General features: G+C 61.4%; 1 protein-coding gene across 1 annotated transcript in view; it reads left to right on the plus strand.

The window, feature by feature from the left end:
- The first annotated feature begins 3 nt into the window (after positions 1-3).
- Positions 4-22,703, plus strand: part of VARS2 (valyl-tRNA synthetase 2, mitochondrial) — a 35,544-nt gene continuing 12,844 nt past the window's right edge. Inside the window, exons 1-25 of the mRNA XM_066208703.1 lie at positions 4-33; positions 291-434; positions 994-1,075; positions 2,515-2,615; positions 3,464-3,576; positions 4,991-5,057; positions 5,419-5,516; positions 5,617-5,698; positions 6,339-6,458; positions 6,837-6,948; positions 8,080-8,168; positions 8,614-8,704; positions 9,439-9,566; positions 9,653-9,756; positions 9,868-9,949; positions 10,668-10,744; positions 11,202-11,425; positions 12,122-12,192; positions 12,999-13,124; positions 14,380-14,484; positions 15,307-15,375; positions 15,837-15,915; positions 16,667-16,797; positions 18,070-18,222; positions 20,141-20,341. Of these exons, the coding sequence (XP_066064800.1) occupies positions 4-33; positions 291-434; positions 994-1,075; positions 2,515-2,615; positions 3,464-3,576; positions 4,991-5,057; positions 5,419-5,516; positions 5,617-5,698; positions 6,339-6,458; positions 6,837-6,948; positions 8,080-8,168; positions 8,614-8,704; positions 9,439-9,566; positions 9,653-9,756; positions 9,868-9,949; positions 10,668-10,744; positions 11,202-11,425; positions 12,122-12,192; positions 12,999-13,124; positions 14,380-14,484; positions 15,307-15,375; positions 15,837-15,915; positions 16,667-16,797; positions 18,070-18,222; positions 20,141-20,341 (2,679 nt within the window). The remainder of the gene's footprint in view (positions 34-290; positions 435-993; positions 1,076-2,514; positions 2,616-3,463; positions 3,577-4,990; positions 5,058-5,418; positions 5,517-5,616; positions 5,699-6,338; positions 6,459-6,836; positions 6,949-8,079; positions 8,169-8,613; positions 8,705-9,438; positions 9,567-9,652; positions 9,757-9,867; positions 9,950-10,667; positions 10,745-11,201; positions 11,426-12,121; positions 12,193-12,998; positions 13,125-14,379; positions 14,485-15,306; positions 15,376-15,836; positions 15,916-16,666; positions 16,798-18,069; positions 18,223-20,140; positions 20,342-22,703) is intronic.

The raw sequence follows: 22,703 nt of genomic DNA on the forward strand, positions 1-22,703 counted from the left end.
GTGATGCCGTTCCCGCCCTTGCGACGCTCCCCCGTTGGCCTTTCCCTGATCACGTGACGCCGCTCACCCCGTTCCTGGATCACGTGGTTCCGCTCCAGCCCTTCCCTCGATCACGTGACGCCGTTCCCGCCCTTTTCCCCTCCTCCCCGGTCACGTCTGCTTGTGGCGCCGCCCTCCCCAAGATGGCGGCGCCCTCCCTCCCGCGCGCGCTCGGGGCCGTCCCAGGCCGGGCTCCCGGGGCTCTCCCCGGTTAACGGGGGTCCCGGCCGGGGGGGTTCCCGCTGCTCCAGCCCCGGCACCCGCCCCGGGCCCGCCCGGGAGCCCCAAAAACCCGGCGGGCCCCGAGGGCGCCGCGGCTGCACGGCCGGGAGCAGCGCCAGAAGCGGCAGCGCCTGAGGAGGGAGCGCGCTGAGGGACGGGCGGCGGCCGGGCAGGTGCGGGGGAACGGGGGGACTGGGGGGACTGGGAGGGACTGGGGGGGACTGGGGGGGACTGGGGGGGACTGGGAGGGGATTGGGGGGGACTGGGAGGGGATTGGGGGGGACTGGGAGGGGATTGGGGGGGACTGGGGGGACTGGGAGGGGATTGGGGGGGACTGGGAGAGGATTGGGGGGGACTGGGGGGACTGGGAGGGGATTGGGGGGGACTGGGAGAGGATTGGGGGGGACTGGGAGGGACTGGGAGGGGATTGGGAGGGGATTGGGGGGGACTGGGAGGGGATTGGGGGGGGACTGGGAGGGACTGGGAGGGGATTGGGGGGGATTGGGGGGGACTGGGGGGGACTGGGGGGGACTGGGAGGGAACTGGGAGACACTGGGGCAAGGTTTTGGTGCGGAGAGCGCTGGTCTGTACTGGTTTATACTGGACTGTGTTGGTCTATACTGATTTATATTGGTTTATACTGGTTTGTATTGGTGCGTGCTGGTTTATACTGGTTTGAATTGGTTTGTACTGGTCCATACTGGTCCATACTGGTGTGTTCTGGTCCCCCAGGCGCCCCAAGGCGTCCCCAAGGGCTGGAGCCCCAAGGCAGAGGTGGAATATCGGCACCCGCTGGAGCCCGACGGCAAAAAGGGTAAACGGGGGACGGGGATGTGCCCAGGGTGTCCCCAAAGTGTCCCCAAAGTGTCCCCAGAGTGTCCCCAAAGTGTCCCCAGAGTGTCCCCAAAGTGTCCCCAGGGTGTCCCCAAAGTGTCCCCAAAGTGTCCCCAGGGTGTCCCCAGGGTGTCCCCAAAGTGTCCCCAAAGTGTCCCCAGAGTGTCCCCAAAGTGTCCCCAGAGTGTCCCCAAAGTGTCCCCAGGGTGTCCCCAAAGTGTCCCCAGGGTGTCCCCAGGGTGTCCCCAAAGTGTCCCCAGGGTGTCCCCAAAGTGTCCCCAAAGTGTCCCCAGGGTGTCCCCAAAGTGTCCCCAAAGTGTCCCCAGGGTGTCCCCAAAGTGTCCCCAGAGTGTCCCCAGGGTGTCCTCAAAGTGTCCCCAAAGTGTCCCCAAAGTGTCCCCAAAGTGTCCCCAAAGTGTCCCCGGGGTGTCCCCAGGGTGTCCCCAAAGTGTCCCCAGGGTGTCCCCAAAGTGTCCCCAAAGTGTCCCCAGGGTGTCCCCAAAGTGTCCCCAGGGTGTCCCCAAAGTGTCCCCAAAGTGTCCCCAGGGTGTCCCCAAAGTGTCCCCAAAGTGTCCCCAGGGTGTCCCCAAAGTGTCCCCAGAGTGTCCCCAGGGTGTCCCCAAAGTGTCCCCAGGGTGTCCCCAAAGTGTCCCCAGAGTGTCCCCAGGGTGTCCCCAAAGTGTCCCCAAAGTGTCCCCAGGGTGTCCCCAAAGTGTCCCCAGAGTGTCCCCAGGGTGTCCTCAAAGTGTCCCCAAGGTGTCCCCAAAGTGTCCCCAAAGTGTCCCCAAAGTGTCCCCAGGGTGTCCCCAAAGTGTCCCTGGGGTGTCCCCAAAGTGTCCCCAAAGTGTCCCCAGGGTGTCCCCAGGGTGTCCCCAAAGTGTCCCCAAAGTGTCCCCAGAGTGTCCCCAAAGTGTCCCCAGGGTGTCCCCAGAGTGTCCCCAGGGTGTCCCCAGGGTGTCCCCAAAGTGTCCCCAAAGTGTCCCCAGGGTGTCCCCAAAGTGTCCCCAGAGTGTCCCCAAAGTGTCCCCAGGTGTCCCCAGGGTGTCCCCAGAGTGTCCCCAAAGTGTCCCCAGGGTGTCCCCAGAGTGTCCCCAAAGTGTCCCCAAGGTGTCCCCAGGTGTCCCCAAAGTGTCCCCAGGGTGTCCCCAAAGTGTCCCCAAAGTGTCCCCAGGGTGTCCCCAGCTGGGAGTGGTGGCCCTGTCACCCCCCCCGAGGTGACATTTGGGGACGTTTGGGGACACAGCCACATTTTGGGTGGATTTTTTGGGATTTTGGGTGGGTTTGGGGCCATTTTGGGAGGATTTTTGGGGATTTTTGGGGTTTTTTGGGGATTTTGGGGCTCAGGTGTATCCCCAGGTGGGGGTGCTGGCCCTGTCACCCCCCCCCGAGGTGACATTTGGGGACGTTTTGGGGTCACAGCCACGGCGGTGCCGCTGCCCCCCCGGTACAGCCCCCGGTACGTCGAGGCCGCCTGGTACCAGTGGTGGGAGAGGGGCGGGGTCTTCAGCCCACCTGAGCAGGTGAGGGGGAAACGCACCTGGGGGGTTCCAGACACACCTGGGGGGTTCTAAACGCACCTGGGGGGTTCCAGACACACCTGGGGGGGTTCCAAACGCACCTGGGGGGTTCTAAATGCACCTGGGGGGTTCCAGACACACCTGGGGAGGAGGGAAACACATTTGGGGGGGTTCTAAACGCACCTGGGGGGTTCCAAATGCACCTGGGGGGTTCCAAACGCACCTGGGGGGTTCTGGACACACCTGGGGGGTTCCAAACACACCTGGGGGGTTCCAGACACACCTGGGGGGTTCTAAACGCACCTGGGGGGTTCCAGACACACCTGGGGGGTTCTAAACGCACCTGGGGGGGTTCCAGACACACCTGGGGGGTTCCAGACACACCTGGGGGGTTCCAAACGCACCTGGGGGGTTCTAAATGCACCTGGGGGGTTCCAAACGCACCTGGGGGGGTTCCAAATGCACCTGGGGGGTTCCAGACACACCTGGGGGGTTCCAAACACACCTGTAGGGGTTCCAGACACACCTGGGGGGTTCCAGACGCACCTGGGGGGGTTCCAGACACACCTGGGGGGTTCCAAACGCACCTGGGAGGTTCTAAATGCACCTGGGGGGTTCCAAACACACCTGGGGGGGTTCCAGAACTACCTGAGGGGGTTCCAGACACACCTGGGGACCCCCAAAACTCACCTGGAGGGGTTCCAAACACACCTGGGGAGGTTCCAAACACACCTGGGGTGGTTCCAAACACACCTGGGGAGGTTCCAAACACACCTGGAGGGGGGGGGGAACACACCTGGGCACGCCCAGAGCCCACCTGGGGAGGTGTGAGCCCCCCCGTGCCCCCCCAGGACGCGGGGGGGGCCCCGGTGCTGAGCCTGGTGCTGCCCCCCCCCAACGTCACCGGGAGCCTGCACCTGGGCCACGCCCTGAGCGTCACCCTGCAGGACGTCCTGGTGCGATGGTCAGGACTGCGGGGGCTCGGGGGGAGTCTGGGGGGGAATTTGGGAACTGGGGGGAAATTTGGGAATTGGGGGGAAATTTGGGGGAAAATTTGGGGGTTTGGGGGGGAAATTTGGGAATTGGGGGGAAGTTTGGGGGAAAATTTGGGGTTTGGGGGGAAATTTGGGGGTTGGGGGGAAATTTGGGGGGAAATTTGGGGGTTTGGGGGGTAATTGGGGATTTTGGGGGGAAATTGGGGGGGTTTGGGGAATTTGGGGGGAAATCTGGGGGGAAATTTGGGGTTTGGGGGGGAAATTTGGGAATTGGGGGGAAATTTGGGGGGAAATTTGGGGGTTTGGGGGGTAATTGGGGATTTTGGGGGGAAATTGGGGGGGTTTGGGGAATTTGGGGGGAAATCTGGGGGGAAATTTGGGGTTTGGGGGGGAAATTTGGGGGGAAATTTGGGGTTTTGGGGGGAAATTTGGGAATTGGGAAATTTGGGGGAAAATTTGGGGTTTGGGGGGAAATTTGGGGGGAAATTGGGGGTTTTGGGGGAAATTGGGGGGGTTTGGGTACTTTGGGGGAAAATTTGGGGGGAAATTTGGGGTTTTGGGGGGAAATTGGGGTTTTGGGGGATTTGGGGGGGTTTGGAGGAGATTTTTGGGGGGTTTTGGGGGAGAAATTTGGAGAGTTTTGGGGAGAATTTGGGGGGAATTTGGGGTTTGGGGGGAAATTTGGGGTTTTGGGGGGAAATTTGGGGGGAAATTTGGGGTTTGGGGAGTCGAGGAGTTTGAGGGGGATTTTTGGGGGGTTTAGGGGAAAATTTGGAGAGTTTTGGGGAGAGTTTGGGGGGGAATTTGGGGGGAATTTGGAGCGGTCTGGGGGATTTGGGGGTCTGGGGGTGTTTTGGGGGGGTCTGGGGGGTTTGGGGAAGTTTGAGGGGGATTTTGGGGGGGAAATTTGGAGAGTTTTGGGGAGAATTTGGGGGTTGGGAGGAAAATTTGGGGTTTTGGGGGGAATTTGGGGCATCTGGGGGGATTTGGGGAGTTTTGGGGGGGAAATTTGGAGAGTTTTGGGGAGAATTTGGGGGTTGGGAGGAAAATTTGGGGTTTTGGGGGGAATTTGGGGCATCTGGGGGGATTTGGGGAGTTTTGGGGGGGATTTGGGGAGATTTTTTGGGGGGGTTTGGGGGAAATTTGGGGTTTTGGGAGGGTTTGGGGGGTATTTTGATGATTTTTTGGGGCGTATTTTTGGGTGTATTTTGGGTGTATTTTGGGTGTGTTTTTGGGTGTGTTTTGGGGTCATTTTGGGGTTTTTTGGGTGTATTTTGGGTGTATTTTGGGTGTGTTTTTGGGTGTGTTTTTGGGTGTGTTTTGGGGTCATTTTGGGATTTTTTGGGTGTATTTTGGGGTCATTTTGGGGTTTTTTGGGCGCAGGAGGAGGATGCAGGGCTGGAGCGTCCTCTGGGTGCCGGGCACCGACCACGCCGGCATCGCCACCCAGGTGTGTCCCCAAATGTCCCCAATGTCATCCCCAAATGTCCCCAGTGATGTCCCCAATGTCCCCAATGTGTCCCCAATGTCCCCAGTGTGTCCCCAATGTGTCCCCAATGTCCCCAGTGATGTCCCCAATGTGTCCCTGATGTCCCCAATGATGTCCCCATTGTCCCCAATGTCCCCCCAATGTCCCCAGTGTGTCCCCAATGATGTCCCCAATGTCCCCAGTGATGTCCCCAATGTGTCCCCAATGTCCCCAGTGATGTCCCCAATGTCCCCAGTGATGTCCCCAATGTGTCCCCATTGTCCCCAATGATGTCCCCAATGTGTCCCCATTGTCCCCAATGATGTCCCCAATGTGTCCCCAGGCCGTGGTGGAGCGCTGGCTGTGGCAGCACCGCGGCGTGTCCCGGCAGGAGCTGGGCCGGGCCGAGTTCCTGCGGGAGGTTTGGCGCTGGAAGGAGCGGTGAGGGGACACCTGGGGACACCTGGGGACGCCTGGGGACGCCTGGGGACACCTGGGGACACCTGGGGACGCCGCGGTGTCACCTGGCTGTCCCCTGCAGGCACGGCGACGAGATCCTGCAGCAGCTCCGGGCGCTCGGGGCCTCGCTGGACTGGAGCCGCTGCGCCTTCACCATGGACCCCGTCAGTGTCCCCAGGTGTCCCCAAAGTGTCCCCAGAGTGTCCCCAAGTGTCCCCACAGTGTCCCCAGGTGTCCCCAAGTGTCCTCAGAGTGTCCCCAAGTGTCCCCACAGTGTCCCCGGGGTGTCCCCAGAGTGTCCCCAGGGTGTCCCCAGGTGTCCTCAGGTGTCCTCAGGTGTCTCCAGGTGTCCCCGAGTGTCCCCAAAGTGTCCCCAAAGTTTCCCCAAGTGTCCCCAAAGTGTCCCCAAAGTGTCCCCAGGTGTCCCCAAGTGTCCCCAGCTCTTCTCCGCTGTCGTTAGCCATCCCCAAGAAGTCTCAGACTGTCCCCAGAGCGTCCCCAAACTGTCCCCAGGCGTCCCCAAAGTGTCGTCCACTGTCCCCAAAGTGCCCCAAATCTCCCTCAGCTCCCCCAAGCTGTCCCCAAACTGTCCCCAAGTGTCCCCAAACTGTCGTCCACTGTCCCCAAGTGTCCCCAAACTGTCCCCGAGCGTGACCAAACTGTCCCCAAGCGTCCCCAAAGTGTCGTCCACTGTCCCCAAAGTGTCCCAAACCTCCTTGAGCTCCCCCCAAACTGTCCCCAAACTGTCCCCAAGTGTCCCCAAAGTGTCCCCTGGTGTCCCCAGCGTGTCCCCGGTGTCCCCAGGGTTTCTCGCGGGCGGTGACCGAGGCCTTTGTGCTCCTGCACCGGGCGGGGCTGATCCGGCGGGACCAGCGCGTCGTCACCTGGAGCTGCGCCCTGCGCTCCGCCCTGGCTGACATCGAGGTGTCCCCAATGTCCCCAGGGTTACCCCAGGGTGTCCCCAAGGGTCCCCAGGGTGTCCCCAGGGTGTCCCCAATGTCCCCAGGGTGTCCCCAGGGTGTCCCCAATGTCCCCAGGGTGTCCCCAGGGTGTCCCCAAGGGTCCCCAGGTTGTCCCCAGGGTGTCCCCAGGGTGTCCCCAGGGTCCCCAGGGTGTCCCAGGGTGTCCCCAGGATGTCCCCAATGTCCCCAGGGTGTCCCCAGGGTGTCCCCGGGTGTCCCCAATGTCCCCAGTGTCCCCAGGGTGTCCCCAGGGTGTCCCAGGGTGTCCCCAGGGTGTCCCCAGGGTGTCCCCAATGTCCCCAGGGTGTCCCCAGCGTCCCTGACCCCGCTGTCCCCTCAGGTGGAGCCCCGGGTGCTCACGGGCCCCACGGAGCTGAATGTCCCCAACTGTCCCCACCCCGTCACCTTCGGCCTCCTCGTCACCTTCGCCTACCCCGTGGACGGGGACGACGGTGGGTGGCACTTGGGGACGTCTGGGGACATCCGGGGTGGCACTGGGGACATTCGGGGACGTCCTGGGTGGCTTTGGGGACATTGTGGGTGGCACTGGGGACATCCTGGGTGGCTTTGGTGGCACTTGGGGGTTTGTGGTGTGTCCTCGGGGGTCACCCGAGTGTCCCCAGTGTGTCCCCGATGTCCCCTGGCTGTCCCCAGGTGTCCCCGAGTGTCCCCAATGTGTCCCCAACGTGTTCCGGCCCATCCCTGATGTCCCCTGAGTGTCCCCAGTGTGTCCCTGATGTCCCTAACCTGTCCCCTAATGTCTTCAAGTGTCCCCGATGTGTCTCTGCTGTCCCCAGCTGGTCCCCCGATGTCCCCAAAGTGTCCCCAAGTGTCCCCTGATGTCCCCAAGTGTCCCCCGATGTCCCCTGGTGTCCCCTGGCTGTTCCCCAGTGTCCCCAAAGTGTCCCCTCGTGTCCCCTGGCTGTCCCCAGGTGTCCCTGATGTCCCCAAAGTCTCCCCAAGTGTCCCCTATGTGTGTCTGCTGTCCCCAGCTTGTCCCCCGATGTCCCCGAAGCGCCCCCAAAATGTCCCCAAGTGTCCCCTGGCTGTCCCCAAGTGTCCCCAAGTGTCCCTGATGTCCCCTGGTGTCCCCAGCCTGTCCCCCAATGTCCCCAGGTGTTCCCTGGCTGTCCCCAAGTGTCCCTGATGTCCCCAAGTGTCCCCAAGTGTCCCCTGGCTGTCCCCTGGCGTCCCCAAGCGTCCCTGATGTCCCCTGATGTCCCCTGGTGTCCCCTGATGTCCCCAAGTGTCCCTGCTGTCCCCTGCTGTCCCCTGGCTGTCCCCTGATGTCCCCTGATGTCCCCTGGTGTCCCTGATGTCCCCAAGTGTCCCCTGGCTGTCCCCAAGTGTCCCTGGTGTCCCCTAGCTGTCCCCAAGCGTCCCTGGTGTCCCTTGATGTCCCCTGATGTCCCCTGATGTCCCCTGGTGTCCCTGATGTCCCCTGATGTCCCCAAGTGTCCCCTGGCTGTCTCCAAGTGTCCCTGATGTCCCCTGATGTCCCCTGATGTCCCCTGGCTGTCCCCTGGTGTCCCTGATGTCCCCAAGCGTCCCTGATGTCCCCTGCTGTCCCCTGCTGTCCCCAGGGCTGGAGCTGCCCGTGGCCACCACCCGCCCGGAGACCATCTTTGGGGACGTGGCCGTGGCCGTGCACCCGCAGGACCCGCGGTACCTGGTCAGGGGCGGGGCCTCGCCTGGGGAGGGGCGGGGCCTCGCCTGTGGGTGTGGCCTCACCTGGAGGGGAGGGGCCTCAGTGGGTGGAACCTTTGGGGGGTGGAGCCTTGGGGCAGCCCATAATTTATTAAAAGGAGGGGCGTGGTTTCAAGGCAGGGCAGCCGTTGGCTGTTGGGGTTTGGCCCCTCCCATTTCCTCACCGTGCGTATATGGACAAAGAGGCGGGGCTTGGTGTAAAGGGGTGGAGCCTCAGCGCTGGGGGCGTGGCTTTTCTGCCTTTGTTATGGAGAGGCGCGGCCAAGAGCTGGGAAGAGCCAACAGGGATTGGCCGGGGATGGCTCCACCCATAAAAGGGGGCGGGACTTACCCGGGAGGGGCTCTTAAAGGGTGGGCGCGGTCGGGGCGCGGCTGGGTGGGCGTGTCCCGGTCTGACCACGCCCCCTCAGCACCTGCAGGGCCGGCGGGTGCGGCACCCATTCAGCGGGGCCCTGCTGCCCGTGGTGAGCGACGCCAGCGTGCGGCCCCAGCTGGGCACCGGTGAGCGCTGGGGGACACACTGGGACGGACTGGGACGGACTGGGGGGGACTGGGAGGGACTGGGAGGGGATTGGGACGGACTGGGGGGGGACTGGGATGGACTGGGGGGGAACTGGGACAAACTGGGACGGACTGGGGGGGGCCTGGGAGGGGACTGGGATAAACTGGGAGGGGACTGGGATGGACTGGGGGGGACTGGGAGGGACTGGGGGGGACTGGGACAAACTGGGAGGAGACTGAGATAAACTGGGTGGGACTGGGACAGACTGGGGGGTGACTAGGATAAACTGGGAGGGAACTGGGACAAACTGGGACGGACTGGGATGGATTGGGACAAACTGGGAGGGGACTGGGACAGACTGGGGGGGGACTGGGTTAAATTGGGAGGGACTGGGATAAACTGGGAGGGAGCACTGGGACCAGTCTGGGACTGGAAGAGAAACAGGAGAGTGACGCTGGGTGACGATAGGTGACAGTAGATGATCCAGGTGTGACCCAGGTGTCACCCAGGTGTCACCCAGGTGTGACACAGGTGTGACCCAGGTGTGACCAGGTGTGACCAGGTGTGTCCCGTCCCCAGGAGCGGTGAAGGTGACCCCTGGCCACAGTCCCCAGGACCTGGGGGTGACACTGGGTGACAACGGCTGATCATGGGTCACACAGGTGTCACACAGGTGTCACACAGGTGTCACTCAGGTGTCACCCAGGTGTGACCAGGTGTGTCCCGTCCCCAGGAGCGGTGAAGGTGACCCCTGGCCACAGTCCCCAGGACCTGGCGCTGGCCCGCGCCCACGGGCTGCCGCTGCTCTCGGTCATTGCGGACGACGGCACCTTGTGTCCCCCGGGCGGGGGGTGGCTCCAGGTACGGCCCCCACCAGGTGTCCCCAGGTGTGTCCCCCCAGGCGTCCCCCGCTCCCGGTGTCCCCAGCGTGTCCCCTGTGTCCCCAGGGTGTCCCCAGGTTCGAGGCCCGTGCCCGGGTGGTGGCAGCGCTGGCCCAGCGGGGGCTGCTCCGCGGGGTGCAGGACCACGCCATGACCCTGCCCCTCTGCAGGTAACCGCACCTGGCCCCAGGTGTGGCCCCAGGTGGGGCCCCAGGTGGGGCCCCAGGTGTGGCCCCAGGTGTGGCCCCGATGTCCCCTCACTGTCCCCAATGTCCCCGCAGCCGCTCCGGGGACGTCGTCGAGTTCCTGCTCAAGCGCCAGTGGTTCCTGAGCTGTGCGGACATGGCCCGGGAGGCCCTGCAGGTGACACACCTGGGGACACACCTGGGGGGGCTGGACGCACCTGGGACACACCTGGGGACACACCTGGGGGGGCTGGACGCACCTGGGACACACCTGGGGACACACCTGGGGACACACCCGGGGGGGCTGGACGCACCTGGGACACACCTGGGACACACCTGGGGACACACCTGGGGGGGCTGGACGCACGTGGGACACAGCTGGCACACACCTGGGGACACACCCGGGGGGGCTGGACGCACCTGGGACACACCTGGGACACACCTGGGGACACACCTGGGACACACCCGGGGGGGCTGGACACACCTGGGACACACCTGGGGACACACCTGGGGGGGCTGGATACAACTGGGACACACCTGGGGACACACCTGGGACAGCGGGGACACACGTGGGACACACCTGGGGACACCTGGGGGGGCTGGACACACCTGGGACACACCTGGGGACACACCTGGGACAGCGGGGACACACCTGGGACACACCTGGGGACACCTGGGGGGGCTGGATACACCTGGGACACACCTGGGGGGGCTGGACACACCTGGGACACACCTGGGGACACACCTGGGGGGGCTGGACACACCTGGGACACACCTGGGGACACACCTGGAGGGGCTGGACACAGCTGGGACACATCTGGGACACACCTGGGGGGGCTGGATACACCTGGGACACACCTGGGGGAGCTCACCTGTCCCACCTGTCCCGTGCCCAGGCGGTGACGTCGGGGAGGCTCCGCCTGGTGCCCAAATTCCACGAGAAAAACTGGAAAACCTGGATGGAGAACGTGGGGTGAGAGGGGCGGGGCCGGGCGGGGCTCAGGTGAGAGGGGCGGGGCTGGGTGGGGCTCAGGTGAGAGGGGCGGGGCCGGGCGGGGCTCAGGTGAGCGGGCGGGGCTCAGGTGAGGGGGTGGGGTTTCATGTGTTGGGGGCGTGTCCCAAGTGTTTGTGGCGGGATCCCAGGTGAGGGGGCGTGTCTCAGGTATTTGGGGCAGGGTCCCATGTGTTGGGGGCGTGTCCCAGGTATTTGGGGTGGGGTCCCAGGTGAGGAGGGCGTGTCTCTCAGCTCTTGGGGGCGTGTCCCAGGTGTTTGGGGCAGGGTCCAAGCTGAGGGGCGTGTCCCAGGTACTTGGGGCGGGGTCCCAGGTATTCGGGGCGTTGTCCCAGGTGAGGGGGGCGTGTCCCTCAGCCCTTGGGGGGCGTGTCCCACCTGTCCCCGGGCTGGCCCCCAGCGTCCCCTCCCTCCGCAGGGACTGGTGCCTTTCCCGCCAGCTCTGGTGGGGCCACCAGGTGCCCGCCTACCAGGTGAGGGCCGGCCCCGCCCCCGCGGGCGCCCAGGTGCGTCCCCAGGTGCGTCCCCAGGTGCGTCCCCAGGAGGAGGGGCCCTGGGTGGTGGCGCGCAGCGAGGCCGAGGCTCGGGCGGAGGCCTCGGCGCTCCTGGGCTGCCCCCCCGAGCAGCTGCACCTGCAGCAAGGTGAGCCGGGGGCGGGGCTAACGGGGAAAGGGGCGGGGTTATGGGGAGGGTCCAGGAAAAAAAAAAAACGGGAGAGATTCCCCAAAAAATCGGGGTGGGGGGAGGGGAGTTCCGAAAAAGAATCCGGGGAAAATTCCCGAAAAAGCTCAGGGAAAATTCCCCCCCCCCAAAAAAATCCGGGGGAAATTCCTAAAAATCTGGGGGGAATTCCAAAAAAAAGTCCTGGGAAAGTCAAAAAAAAAAAAAATCTGGGAGAAATTCTCTAAAATCTTGGGGGGAACTCCAAAAAAAAAAAGAAATCCAGGGGAAATTCCCCAAAAAAATCCGGGAGAGATTCCCAAGAACCCGGGGCAAATTCCGGCGATTTGGGGTTTTTTACGATCGGGGCGGGGTTAAATGGGGTCACCGGGCTGGATTCGGGGTCCCCAGGTGACATTTCGGGGTCCCCAGGTGACGTTGGGTGACGTTTGGTGACATTTCCGTGTCCCCAGACCCGTTTCGGGGTCCCCAGGTGACATTTTGGGGTCCCCAGGTGACATTTGGTGACGTTTGGTGACGTTTCTGTGTCCCCAGACCCATTTCAGGGTCCCCAGGTGACATTTTGGGGTCCCCAGATGACATTTCGGGGTCTCCAGGTGTCGTTTGGTGACACTTGGTGACGTTTGGTGACGTTTGGTGACGTTTCTGTGTCCCCAGACCCCGACGTTCTGGACACCTGGTTCTCCTCCGCTCTCTTCCCCTTCGCCGCCCTGGGCTGGCCCGAGCAGGTGAGACGTCCCCAGGTGTCCCCACTGTCCCCTCAGTGTCCCCTGACTGTCCCCGTTGTCCCCGTTGTCCCCTCAATGTCCCCGTTGTCCCCCCGTTGTCCCCTGACTGTCCCCTGACTGTCCCCTCAGTGTCCCCGTTGTCCCCTCGGTGCCCCCGTTGTCCCTGTTGTCCCCTCGGTGTCCCCGTTGTCCCCTCGGTGTCCCCGTTGTCCCCTCGGTGTCCCCTCGGTGTCCCCGTTGTCCCCTGACTGTCCCCGTTGTCCCCGTTGTCCCCTCGGTGTCCCCTGACTGTCCCCGTTGTCCCCTCGGTGTCCCCGTTGTCCCCAGAGCCCCTCGGTGTCCCCTCGGTGTCCCCGTTGTCCCCTGACTGTCCCCGTTGTCCCCTCGGTGTCCCCGTTGTCCCCTGACTGTCCCCGTTGTCCCCGTTGTCCCCTCGGTGTCCCCTGACTGTCCCCGTTGTCCCCTCGGTGTCCCCGTTGTCCCCAGAGCCCCTCGGTGTCCCCTCGGTGTCCCCGTTGTCCCCTGACTGTCCCCGTTGTCCCCTCGGTGTCTCCGTTGTCCCCTCGGTGTCCCCGTTGTCCCCTTGGTGTCCCCTGACTGTCCCCGGTGTCCCCATTGTCCCCTCAGTGTCCCCGTTGTCCCCTGACTGTCCCCGTTGTCCCCGTTGTCCCCTCGGTGTCCCCTCGGTGTCCCCTGACTGTCCCCGTTGTCCCGTCGGCGTCCCCGTTGTCCCCTGACTGTCCCCGTTGTCCCCAGAGCCCCTCGGTGTCCCCTCGGTGTCCCCTGACTGTCCCCGTTGTCCCCAGAGCGCCGCCCTGGGCCGTTTCTACCCCACCTCGGTGCTGGTGACGGGCAGTGACCTCCTCTTCTTCTGGGTGGCGCGGATGGCCATGCTGGGCCGGCGCCTCACCGGCCGCCTGCCCTTCTCACAGGTCACCCCGAGGGTCCCCGAGGGTCCCCAAGTGTCCCCAAGTGTCCCCAGGGTCACCAGGGGTCACCAAATGTCCCCAGGGTCACCAGGGGTCACCAAATGTCCCCAAGGGTCCCCAAACCCACCCCTGTTCCCGAGGGTTTGGCCAAATTTGGGGTTTTTTTTGTTGTTTTCTGGGGGTCCCCGAGGGTCCCCAAATGTCCCCAAGTGTCCCCAAGTGTCCCCAGGGTCACCAGGGGTCACCAAATGTCCCCAGGGTCACCAGGGGTCACCAAATGTGCCCAAGGGTCCCCAAACCCACCCCTGTTCCCGAGGGTTTGGCCAAATTTTTGGGGGGCTGGTGTTGTTTTCTGGGTGTCCCCAAATGTCCCCGGGTGTCCCCAGATGTCCCCAAATGTCCCCAGATGTCCCCAGGCATCCCCAGGGGTCATCAGGGGTCACCAGGGTCCCCAAATCCCCCCCGTCCCCCAGGGTTTGGTTGGGTTTGGGGGTTTCCTGTTGTGTTCTCGCTGTCCCCAGGTGTCCCCAGGTGTCCCCAGGTGTCCCCAAATGTCCCCAGGTGTCCCCAGGTGTCCCCAGGTGTCCCCAAATGTCCCCAGGTGTCCCCAAATGTCCCCAGGTGTCCCCAGGTGTCCCCAAATGTCCCCAGGTGTCCCCAGGTGTCCCCAGGTGTCCCCAAATGTCCCCAGGTGTCCCCAGGTGTCCCCAGGTGTCCCCAAATGTCCCCAGGTGTCCCCAAATGTCCCCAGGTGTCCCCAGGTGTCCCCAAATGTCCCCAGGTGTCCCCAGGTGTCCCCAGGTGTCCCCAGGTGTCCCCAAATGTCCCCAGGTGTCCCCAGGTGTCCCCTTTTCCCCCTTGATCCTTTCCTGGGGGTCCCTGTCCCCCTTTGGGTGTCCCCAATCCCATTTTCGGATCCCCCATCCCATTTTTTGTGTCCCTCTCCCCATTTTCGGGGTCCCCCATCCCATTTTTTGGATCCCCCATCCCATTTTTTGTGTCCCTCTCCCCATTTTCAGGGTCCCCAATCCCATTTTTTGGGTCCCTCTCCCCATTTTCGGGGTCCCCAATCCCATTTTCAGGATCCCCCATCCCATTTTTTGGGTCCCCCATCCCATTTTTTGGGTCCCTCTCCCCATTTTCGGGGTCCCCAATCCCATTTTTTGGGTCCCTCTCCCCATTTTCGGGGTCCCCCCTCCCGTTTTGGGGGTCCCCGCTCCCGTTTCCGGGGGTCCCAGTGTCCCCCGTGCCCCCCCAGGTGCTGCTGCACTCTCTGGTCCGGGACCCCCAGGGGAGGAAGATGAGCAAATCCCTGGGGAACGTCGTCGACCCCCGCGACGTCATCGGGGGGGCCTCGCTCCGGGTAACCCCAAAATCCCCCAAAAATCCCAAAAAATCCCCCAAAAAGCCGGGAAAAACCGAAATTCAATCCTGGCTGGTTCGGGGCTGGTGCTGGGGTGGTTTGGGGTGAATTTTGGGGTGAATTTTGGGTTTTTGGGGTGAATTTTGGGGGTTTTTTTTGTGATTTTGGGGTTGTTTGGGGTGATTTGGGGGGTTTTTGGGGTGAATTTGGGGGTTTTTTGGGTGAATTTGGGGGGTTTGGGGTGAATTTTGGGGGTGAATTTTGGGTTTTTGGGGTGAATTTTGGGGGGGTTTGGATGAATTTTGGGTTGTTTGGGGTGATTTGGGGGTTTTTGGGTGAATTTGGGGATTTTGGGGTGAATTTTCAGGTGAATTTTGGGGGTTTTTTGTGATTTTGGGGTTGTTTGGGGTGATTTGGGGGTTTTGGGTGAATTTGGGGTTTTTGGGGTGAATTTTGGGGGGTTTGGGGCTGAATTTTGGGGGTTTTGGGGGTTTTTTGGGGTGAATTTGGGGGTTTTTGGGTGAATTTGGGGGTTTTTTTGGTGATTTTGGGATTGTTTGGGGTGATTTGGGGGTTTTTGGGTGAATTTGGGGGTTTTGGGGTTTTTGGGGTGAATTTGGGGTTGATTTGGGTTTTTTGGGGTGATTTGGGGTTTTTGGGGGGTGATTTTGAGGTGATTTTGGGGATTGTGGAGTGATTTTGGGGGTGATTTTGGGGGTTTTGGGGGTGATTTTAGGGATTTTTGGGATTTTGGTGGGATTTTTGGGATTTTGGGGTTTTTGGGGTGATTTTTGGGGTGATTTTGGGGCTTTTCTCCCCCAGGAGCTGCAGGAGAAGCTCCAGAGTCGAACCCTGGACCCCCAGGAACTGCAGGCGGCCCAGGAGGAGCAGGTGGGACCCCCCAAAACCCCCCAAAATCCACCCAGGACCCCCCAAAAAAACCCAAAACTGACCCAGGACCCCCAAAATTCACCCAGGACCCCCAAAAATTCCCCAAAACTGACCCAGGACTCCCAAAATCCACCCAGGACCCCCCAAAAAACCCCTTAACTGACCCAGGACCCCCCAAAAATCCCCCAAAACTGACCCAGGACCCCCAAAATCCACCCAGGACCCCCCAAAAAATCCCCCAAAACTGACCCAGGACCCCCCAAAACCCCCCAAAATCTCCCCAGGACCCCCAAACACCCCCAAAACTGACCCAGGACTCCCCAGAATCCACCCAGGACCCCCCAAAACCCCCCAAAATCCCCCCAGGACCCCCAAAAATCCCTCCAAACTGACCCAGGACCCCCAAAAATTCCCCCAACCCCCCCCCCAAACTGACCCAGGCCCCCCCAAACTCCCCCCAGAGGCGGCAGTTCCCGCAGGGGATCCCCGAGTGCGGCGCCGACGCCCTGAGGCTGGCCCTGAGCACCCACAACGCCCACGGTGAGACCCCCGCCCCAAAAAACCCCAGATCCGCCCCCTGGGACCCCCAAAATCACCCCTGGGACCCCCAAAATCACCCCAAATCCGCCCTTGGGACCCCCAAATCCCCCCTGGGACCCCCCAAATCCCCCCTGGGACCCCCAAATCCACCCAGAGACCCCCAAATCCCCCCCAGAGACCCCCAAATCCCCCCTGGGACCCCCAAATCCACCCAGGGACCCCCAAATCCCCCCTGAGACCCCCCAAATCCCCCCTGGGACCCCCCAAATCCCCCCTGAGACCCCCAAATCCACCCAGGGACCCCCAAATCCCCCTGGGACCCCCCAAATCCCCCCCAGAGACCCCCAAATCCACCCAGAGACCCCCAAATCCACCCGGGGACCCCCCAAATCCCCCTGGGACCCCCCAAATCCCCCCCCAGAGACCCCCAAATCCACCCGGGGACCCCCCAAATCCCTCTGGGACCCCCCAAATCCCCCCTGAGACCCCCAAATCCACCCAGGGACCCCCAAATCCACCCAGGGACCCCCCAAATCCCCCCTGAGACCCCCAAATCCCCCCCAGAGACCCCCAAATCCCCCCTGGGACCCCCCAAATCCCCCCTGGGACCCCCAAATCCACCCTGAGACCCCCAAATCACCCCTGGGACCCCCCAGGGTGGGGACTGGGAGGACTGGGAGGAGCTGTGGGACACTGGGGGGCTCCTGGTGCCCCCCCCCGACCCCAAATTTCCCCCTCCCCTCCCCCCCAGGCCCCGAAATCCGGCTGGGCGTGGCCTCGGTGCTGACCCAGCGCCGCTTCTGCAACAAGGTCTGGAACGGGGTGGGCTTCGTGCTCAGGGCCCTGCGGGGGGAGCAGGGACCCCCAAGACCCCCCGAGGAGGTAACGGGGACCCCGAAACCACAAAAAACGGCACCCGGGACCCCAAAAACCCCAAAAAACGGCACCTGGGACCCCAAAAACCCTAAAAAACGGCACCTGGGACCCCAAAAACCCCAAAAAACGGCACCTGGGACCCCAAAAACCCCAAAAAACGGCACCTGGGACCCCAAAAACTGCACCAGGGACCCCAAAAAACCGAAAAAATGGGACCTGGGACCCCCAAAAACCCCAAAAAATGGGACCTGGGACCCCAAAAACTGCCCCTGGGACCCCAAAAAACAGCCCCTGATACCCCCCAAATTCCCAGGTTTTCCCCCAAAATCCCATTTTCCCCATTTTTTCTCCCCAAATCCCCATTTTTCTCCGTTTTTCCCCATTTTTCCTCCCCAAATCCCCAGTTTTTCTCCATTTTTCCCCATTTTTTCTCCATTTTTCCCCATTTTTCCTCCCCAAATCCCCATTTTTCCTGTTTTTCCCCATTTTTCCTCCATTTTTCCCCTTTTTTCCTCCGTTTTCCCCCATTTTTTCCTCAGTTTTTTCCCATTTTTCCTCCGTTTTTCCCCATTTTTTCTCCCCAAATCCCCATTTTTCCCCATTTTTTCTCCCCAAATCCCCATTTTTCCTCCGTTTTTCCCCATTTTCCCCCATTTTTCCCCAAATCCCCATTTTTCCCCATTTTTCCTCCCCAAATCCCCATTTTTCCCCCATTTTTCCCCCATTTTTCCCCACTTTTTCTCCCCAAATCCCCATTTTTCCTCCGTTTTTCCCCATTTTTCCTCCGTTTTTCCCCATTTTTTCCCCATTTTTCCTCCGTTTTCCCCCATTTTTCCTCCGTTTTTCCCCATTTTTTCCCCGTTTTTCCCCACTTTTCCCGTTTTTCTCTCCCCGTGCCAGGTGTCCCCGCTGTCCCCCCTGGACCTGTGGCTCCTGTCCCGCCTGGCCGCGGCCGAGTCCCACACTCTCCCCAATCCCCATTTTTCCCCATTTTTCCTCCCCAAATCCCCATTTTTCCTCCGTTTTTGCCCATTTTTCCCCATTTTCCTCCGTTTTTCCCCATTTTTCCTCCATTTTTCCCCATTTTTCCTCCCCAAATCCCCATTTTTCCTCCGTTTTTCCCCATTTTTCCTCCATTTTTCCCCATTTTTCCTCCGTTTTTCCTCCGTTTTTCCCCATTTTTCCCCATTTTCCTCCATTTTTCCCCATTTTTCCTCCGTTTTTCCCCATTTTTCCCCATTTTTCCCCACTTTTCCCGTTTTTCTCTCCCCGTGCCAGGTGTCCCCGCTGTCCCCCCTGGACCTGTGGCTGCTGTCCCGCCTGGCCGCGGCCGCGGCCGAGTGCTGTCGCCGTCTGGAGTCTCTGCAGTTCCAGGGCGCCGCCGTGGCCGTGCAGAACTTCTGGCTCCGCGACTTTTGTGACGTCTACCTGGTGACTTGGGGGGCGGGGGTGAAATAAAAACCCCGAAAGGCAAAAGGAAGAAAGAAACCCTCTCCAAAATTCAAAACAAACAAACAAAAAAAATTTCCAAAATTAAAAAAAAAAAAAAAAAAAAATTCTCTCCGAAATTTAGAACGAAAAAAAAAAAAACCCGTCCCAAAATTAAAAAAAAAATCCTCTCCAAAATTTAAAACAAAAAAATTCCCAAAATTTTTTTTAAAAAAAAAGTTCTCTGCAAAATTTAAAAAAAAAAAAAATTCCCAGAATTAAAAAATCCTCTCCGAAATTTTAAAACAAATTTCTCAAAATTAAAAAAAAGCAAAAAAAATCTCTAAAATTAAAAAAAAAAAACCAAAAAAATTTCCTAAAATTAAAAAAAAAAAAACAAAAAACAAAAAAATTCTCCCCAAAATTTAAAAATAAAAAAAAATTTCAAAGTTAAAAAAACCCCAAAAAATTCTCTCCCGCCCCCAGGAGGTCACCAAGGCGTCCCTGCTCTCCCCAATTTCGGGATTTTCTCCCCAATTTCAGATTTCTCTCCCCAATTTCAGGATTTTTCTCCCCAGTTTCCGGATTTTCTCCCCAATTTCAGGATTTTTCTCCCCAGTTTCCGGATTTTCTCCCCAATTTCAGGATTTTTCTCCCCAGTTTCCGGATTTTCTCCCCAATTTCAGGATTTTTCTCCCCAATTTCAGGTTTTTTTCCCCAATTCCAGGTTTTTCTCCCAATTTCGGGATTTCTCTCCCCAATCTCAGGTTTTTCTCCCCAATTTCAGGATTTTTTTCCCCAATTTCCGGATTTTCTCCCCAATTTCCGGATTTTCTCCCCAATTTCCGGATTTTCTCCCCAATTCCAGGTTTTTCTCCCCAATTTCAGGATTTTTTTCCCCAATTTCTGGATTTTCTCCCCAATTTCAGGATGTTTCTCCCCAGTTCCAGGTTTTTCTCCCCAGTTTCCGGATTTTCTCCCCAATTTCAGGTTTTTCTCCCCAATTTCCGGATTTCTCTCCCCAATCTCAGGTTTTTCTCCCCAATTTCAGGTTTTTCTCCCCAATTTCCAGGTTTTTCTCCCCAATTCCGGGATTTCTCTCCCCAATTTCCAGATTTTCTCCCCAATTTCCAGATTTTCTCCCCAATTTCCGGATTTTCTCCCCAGTCTCAGGTTTTTCTCCCCAATTCCAGGTTTTTCTCCCCAATTTCCGGATTTTCTCCCCAATTTCCGGATTTTCTCCCCAATTTCCGGATGTCTCTCCCCAATTCCAGGTTTTTCTCCCCAATTCCGGGATTTCTCTCCCCAGTCTCAGGTTTTTCTCCCCAATTTCCGGATTTTCTCCCCAATTTCCGGATGTCTCTCCCCAATTCCAGGTTTTTCTCCCCAACTCCGGGATTTCTCTCCCCAATCTCAGGTTTTTCTCCCCAATTTCCGGATTTTCTCCCCAATTTCTGGATTTTCTCCCCAATTTCCGGATTTTCTCCCCAATTTCCGGATTTTCTCCCCAATTTCCGGATTTTCTCCCCAATTTCCGGATGTCTCTCCCCAATTCCAGGATTCTCTCCCCAACTCCGGGATTTCTCTCCCCAGTCTCAGGTTTTTCTCCCCAATTTCCGGATGTCTCTCCCCAATTTCCGGATTTTCTCCCCAATTTCCGGATGTTTCTCCCCAATTTCCGGATGTCTCTCCCCAATTCCAGGATTCTCTCCCCAACTCCGGGATTTCTCTCCCCAGTCTCAGGTTTTTCTCCCCAATTTCCGGATGTCTCTCCCCAATTTCCGGATTTTCTCCCCAATTTCCGGATGTTTCTCCCCAATTTCCGGATGTCTCTCCCCAATTCCAGGATTCTCTCCCCAACTCCGGGATTTCTCTCCCCAGTCTCAGGTTTTGCTCACCCCAGCCCCCCTCCCGCCCCCAGGAGGTGGCCAAGGCGTCCCTGCTGTCCCCGTCGCTGCGCCCCTCGGCGCTGTCCACGCTGCTGGCCGCCGCCGAGGCGGGGCTGCGCCTCCTGGCCCCCTTCGCGCCCTTCGTGGCCGAGGAGCTGTGGCAGCGCCTGCCCCGCGCCGCCCCCGCGCCCCCCACCCTCTGCAGGGCGCCCTTCCCCCAGCCCGCCGAGCTGGTGAGCGCCGGGGGCGCGGGGGGGAGTTGGGGGGGGTTTGGGTGGGTTGGGGGGTCCCTGGGTGTCCCTGGGTGTCCCTGGGTGTCCCTGGGGTGTCCCTGGGTGTCCCTGGGTGTCCCCTGGTTGTCCCTGGGTGTCCCTGGGTGTCCCCTGGGTGTCCCTGGGGTGTCCCTGGGTGTCCCTGGGTGTCCCTGGGTGTCCCCTGGGTGTCCCTGGGTGTCCCTGGGTGTCCCTGGTTGTCCCTGGGTGTCCCTGGGTGTCCCTGGGTGTCCCTGGGGTGTCTCTGGGTGTCCCCTGGTTGTCCCTGGGTGTCCCCGGGTGTCCCTGGGTGTCCCTGGGTGTCCCTGGGTGTCCCTGGGTGTCCCCTGGTTGTCCCTGGGTGTCCCCGGGTGTCCCTGGGGTGTCCCTGGGTGTCCCCTGGGTGTCCCTGGGTGTCCCTGGGTGTCCCCGGGTGTCCCTGGGTGTCTCTGGGTGTCCCCTGGGTGTCCCTGGGTGTCCCCTGGGTGTCCCTGGGTGTCCCCGGGTGTCCCTGGGTGTCCCTGGGTGTCCCTGGGTGTCCCTGGGTGTCCCCTGGTTGTCCCTGGGTGTCCCCGGGTGTCCCTGGGGTGTCCCTGGGTGTCCCCTGGGTGTCCCTGGGTGTCCCTGGGTGTCCCCGGGTGTCCCTGGGTGTCCCTGGGTGTCCCTGGGTGTCCCCTGGGTGTCCCCTGGGTGTCCCTGGGTGTCCCTGGTTGTCCCTGGGTGTCTCTGGGTGTCCCTGGGTGTCCCTGGAGTGTCCCTGGGTGTCCCTGGGTGTCCCTGGGTGTCTCTGGGTGTCCCCTGGGTGTCCCTGGGTGTCCCTGGGGTGTCTCTGGGTCTCCCCTGGGTGTCCCTGGGTGTCCCCGGGTGTCCCTGGAGTGTCCCCGGGTGTCCCCTGGGTGTCCCCGGGTGTCCCTGGAGTGTCCCCGGGTGTCCCCTGGGTGTCCCTGGGTGTCCCCTGGGTGTCCCCGGGTGTCCCTGGGTGTCCCCTGGGTGTCCCTGGGGTGTCTCTGGGTGTCCCTGGGTGTCCCTGGGTGTCCCTGGGTGTCCCTGGGTGTCCCCGGGGTGTCCCTGGGGTGTCCCTGGGTGTCCCCTGGGTGTCCCCGGGTGTCTCTGGGTGTCCCTGGGTGTCCCCTGGGTGTCCCTGGGTGTCCCTGGAGTGTCCCCGGGTGTCCCTGGAGTGTCCCCGGGTGTCCCCTGGGTGTCCCTGGGTGTCCCCTGGGTGTCCCTGGGTGTCCCTGGGTGTCCCTGGGTGTCTCTGGGTGTCCCTGGGTGTCCCCTGGGTGTCCCTGGGGTGTCTCTGGGTGTCCCCGGGGTGTCCCTGGGGTGTCCCCGGGTGTCTCTGGGTGTCCCTGGGTGTCCCCTGGGTGTCCCTGGGTGTCCCTGGGTGTCCCCGGGTGTCCCCTGGGTGTCCCCTGGGTGTCCCTGGGTGTCCCCTGGGTGTCCCTGGGTGTCCCTGGGTGTCCCTGGGTGTCCCCTGGGTGTCCCTGGGTGTCCCTGGGTGTCCCTGGAGTGTCCCCGGGTGTCCCCTGGGTGTCTCTGGGTGTCCCTGGGTGTCCCTGGGTGTCCCTGGGTGTCTCTGGGTGTCCCTGGGTGTCCCCGGGTGTCCCTGGAGTGTCCCCGGGTGTCCCCTGGGTGTCCCTGGGTGTCCCTGGGTGTCCCCGGGTGTCCCTGGGTGTCCCTGGGTGTCCCTGGGTGTCCCTGGGTGTCCCTGGGTGTCCCCTGGGTGTCCCTGGGGTGTCCCTGGGTGTCCCTGGGTGTCCCTGGGTGTCCCTGGGTGTCCCTGGGTGTCCCCTGGGTGTCCCTGGGGTGTCCCTGGGTGTCCCCGGGTGTCCCCGGGTGTCCCTGGGTGTCCCTGGGTGTCCCCTGGGTGTCCCTGGGTGTCCCTGGGTGTCCCTGGGTGTCCCCGGGGTGTCCCTGGGTGTCCCTGGGTGTCCCCTGGGTGTCCCTGGGGTGTCCCTGGGTGTCCCTGGGTGTCCCTGGGTGTCCCCTGGGTGTCCCTGGGTGTCCCTGGGTGTCCCTGGGTGTCCCTGGGGTGTCCCTGGGTGTCCCTGGGTGTCCCCTGGTTGTCCCTGGGTGTCCCCGGGTGTCCCTGGGTGTCCCTGGGTGTCCCTGGGTGTCCCTGGGTGTCCCCTGGTTGTCCCTGGGTGTCCCCGGGTGTCCCTGGGGTGTCCCTGGGTGTCCCCTGGGTGTCCCTGGGTGTCCCTGGGTGTCCCCGGGTGTCCCTGGGTGTCCCTGGGTGTCCCTGGGTGTCCCCTGGGTGTCCCCTGGGTGTCCCTGGGTGTCCCTGGTTGTCCCTGGGTGTCTCTGGGTGTCCCTGGGTGTCCCTGGAGTGTCCCTGGGTGTC

Source organism: Chamaea fasciata, unplaced genomic scaffold (assembly GCF_029207755.1).
Source record: "Chamaea fasciata isolate MVZ Bird 193981 ecotype frontalis unplaced genomic scaffold, bChaFas1.0.hap1 SCAF_419, whole genome shotgun sequence".
Taxonomy (NCBI): domain Eukaryota; kingdom Metazoa; phylum Chordata; class Aves; order Passeriformes; family Sylviidae; genus Chamaea; species Chamaea fasciata.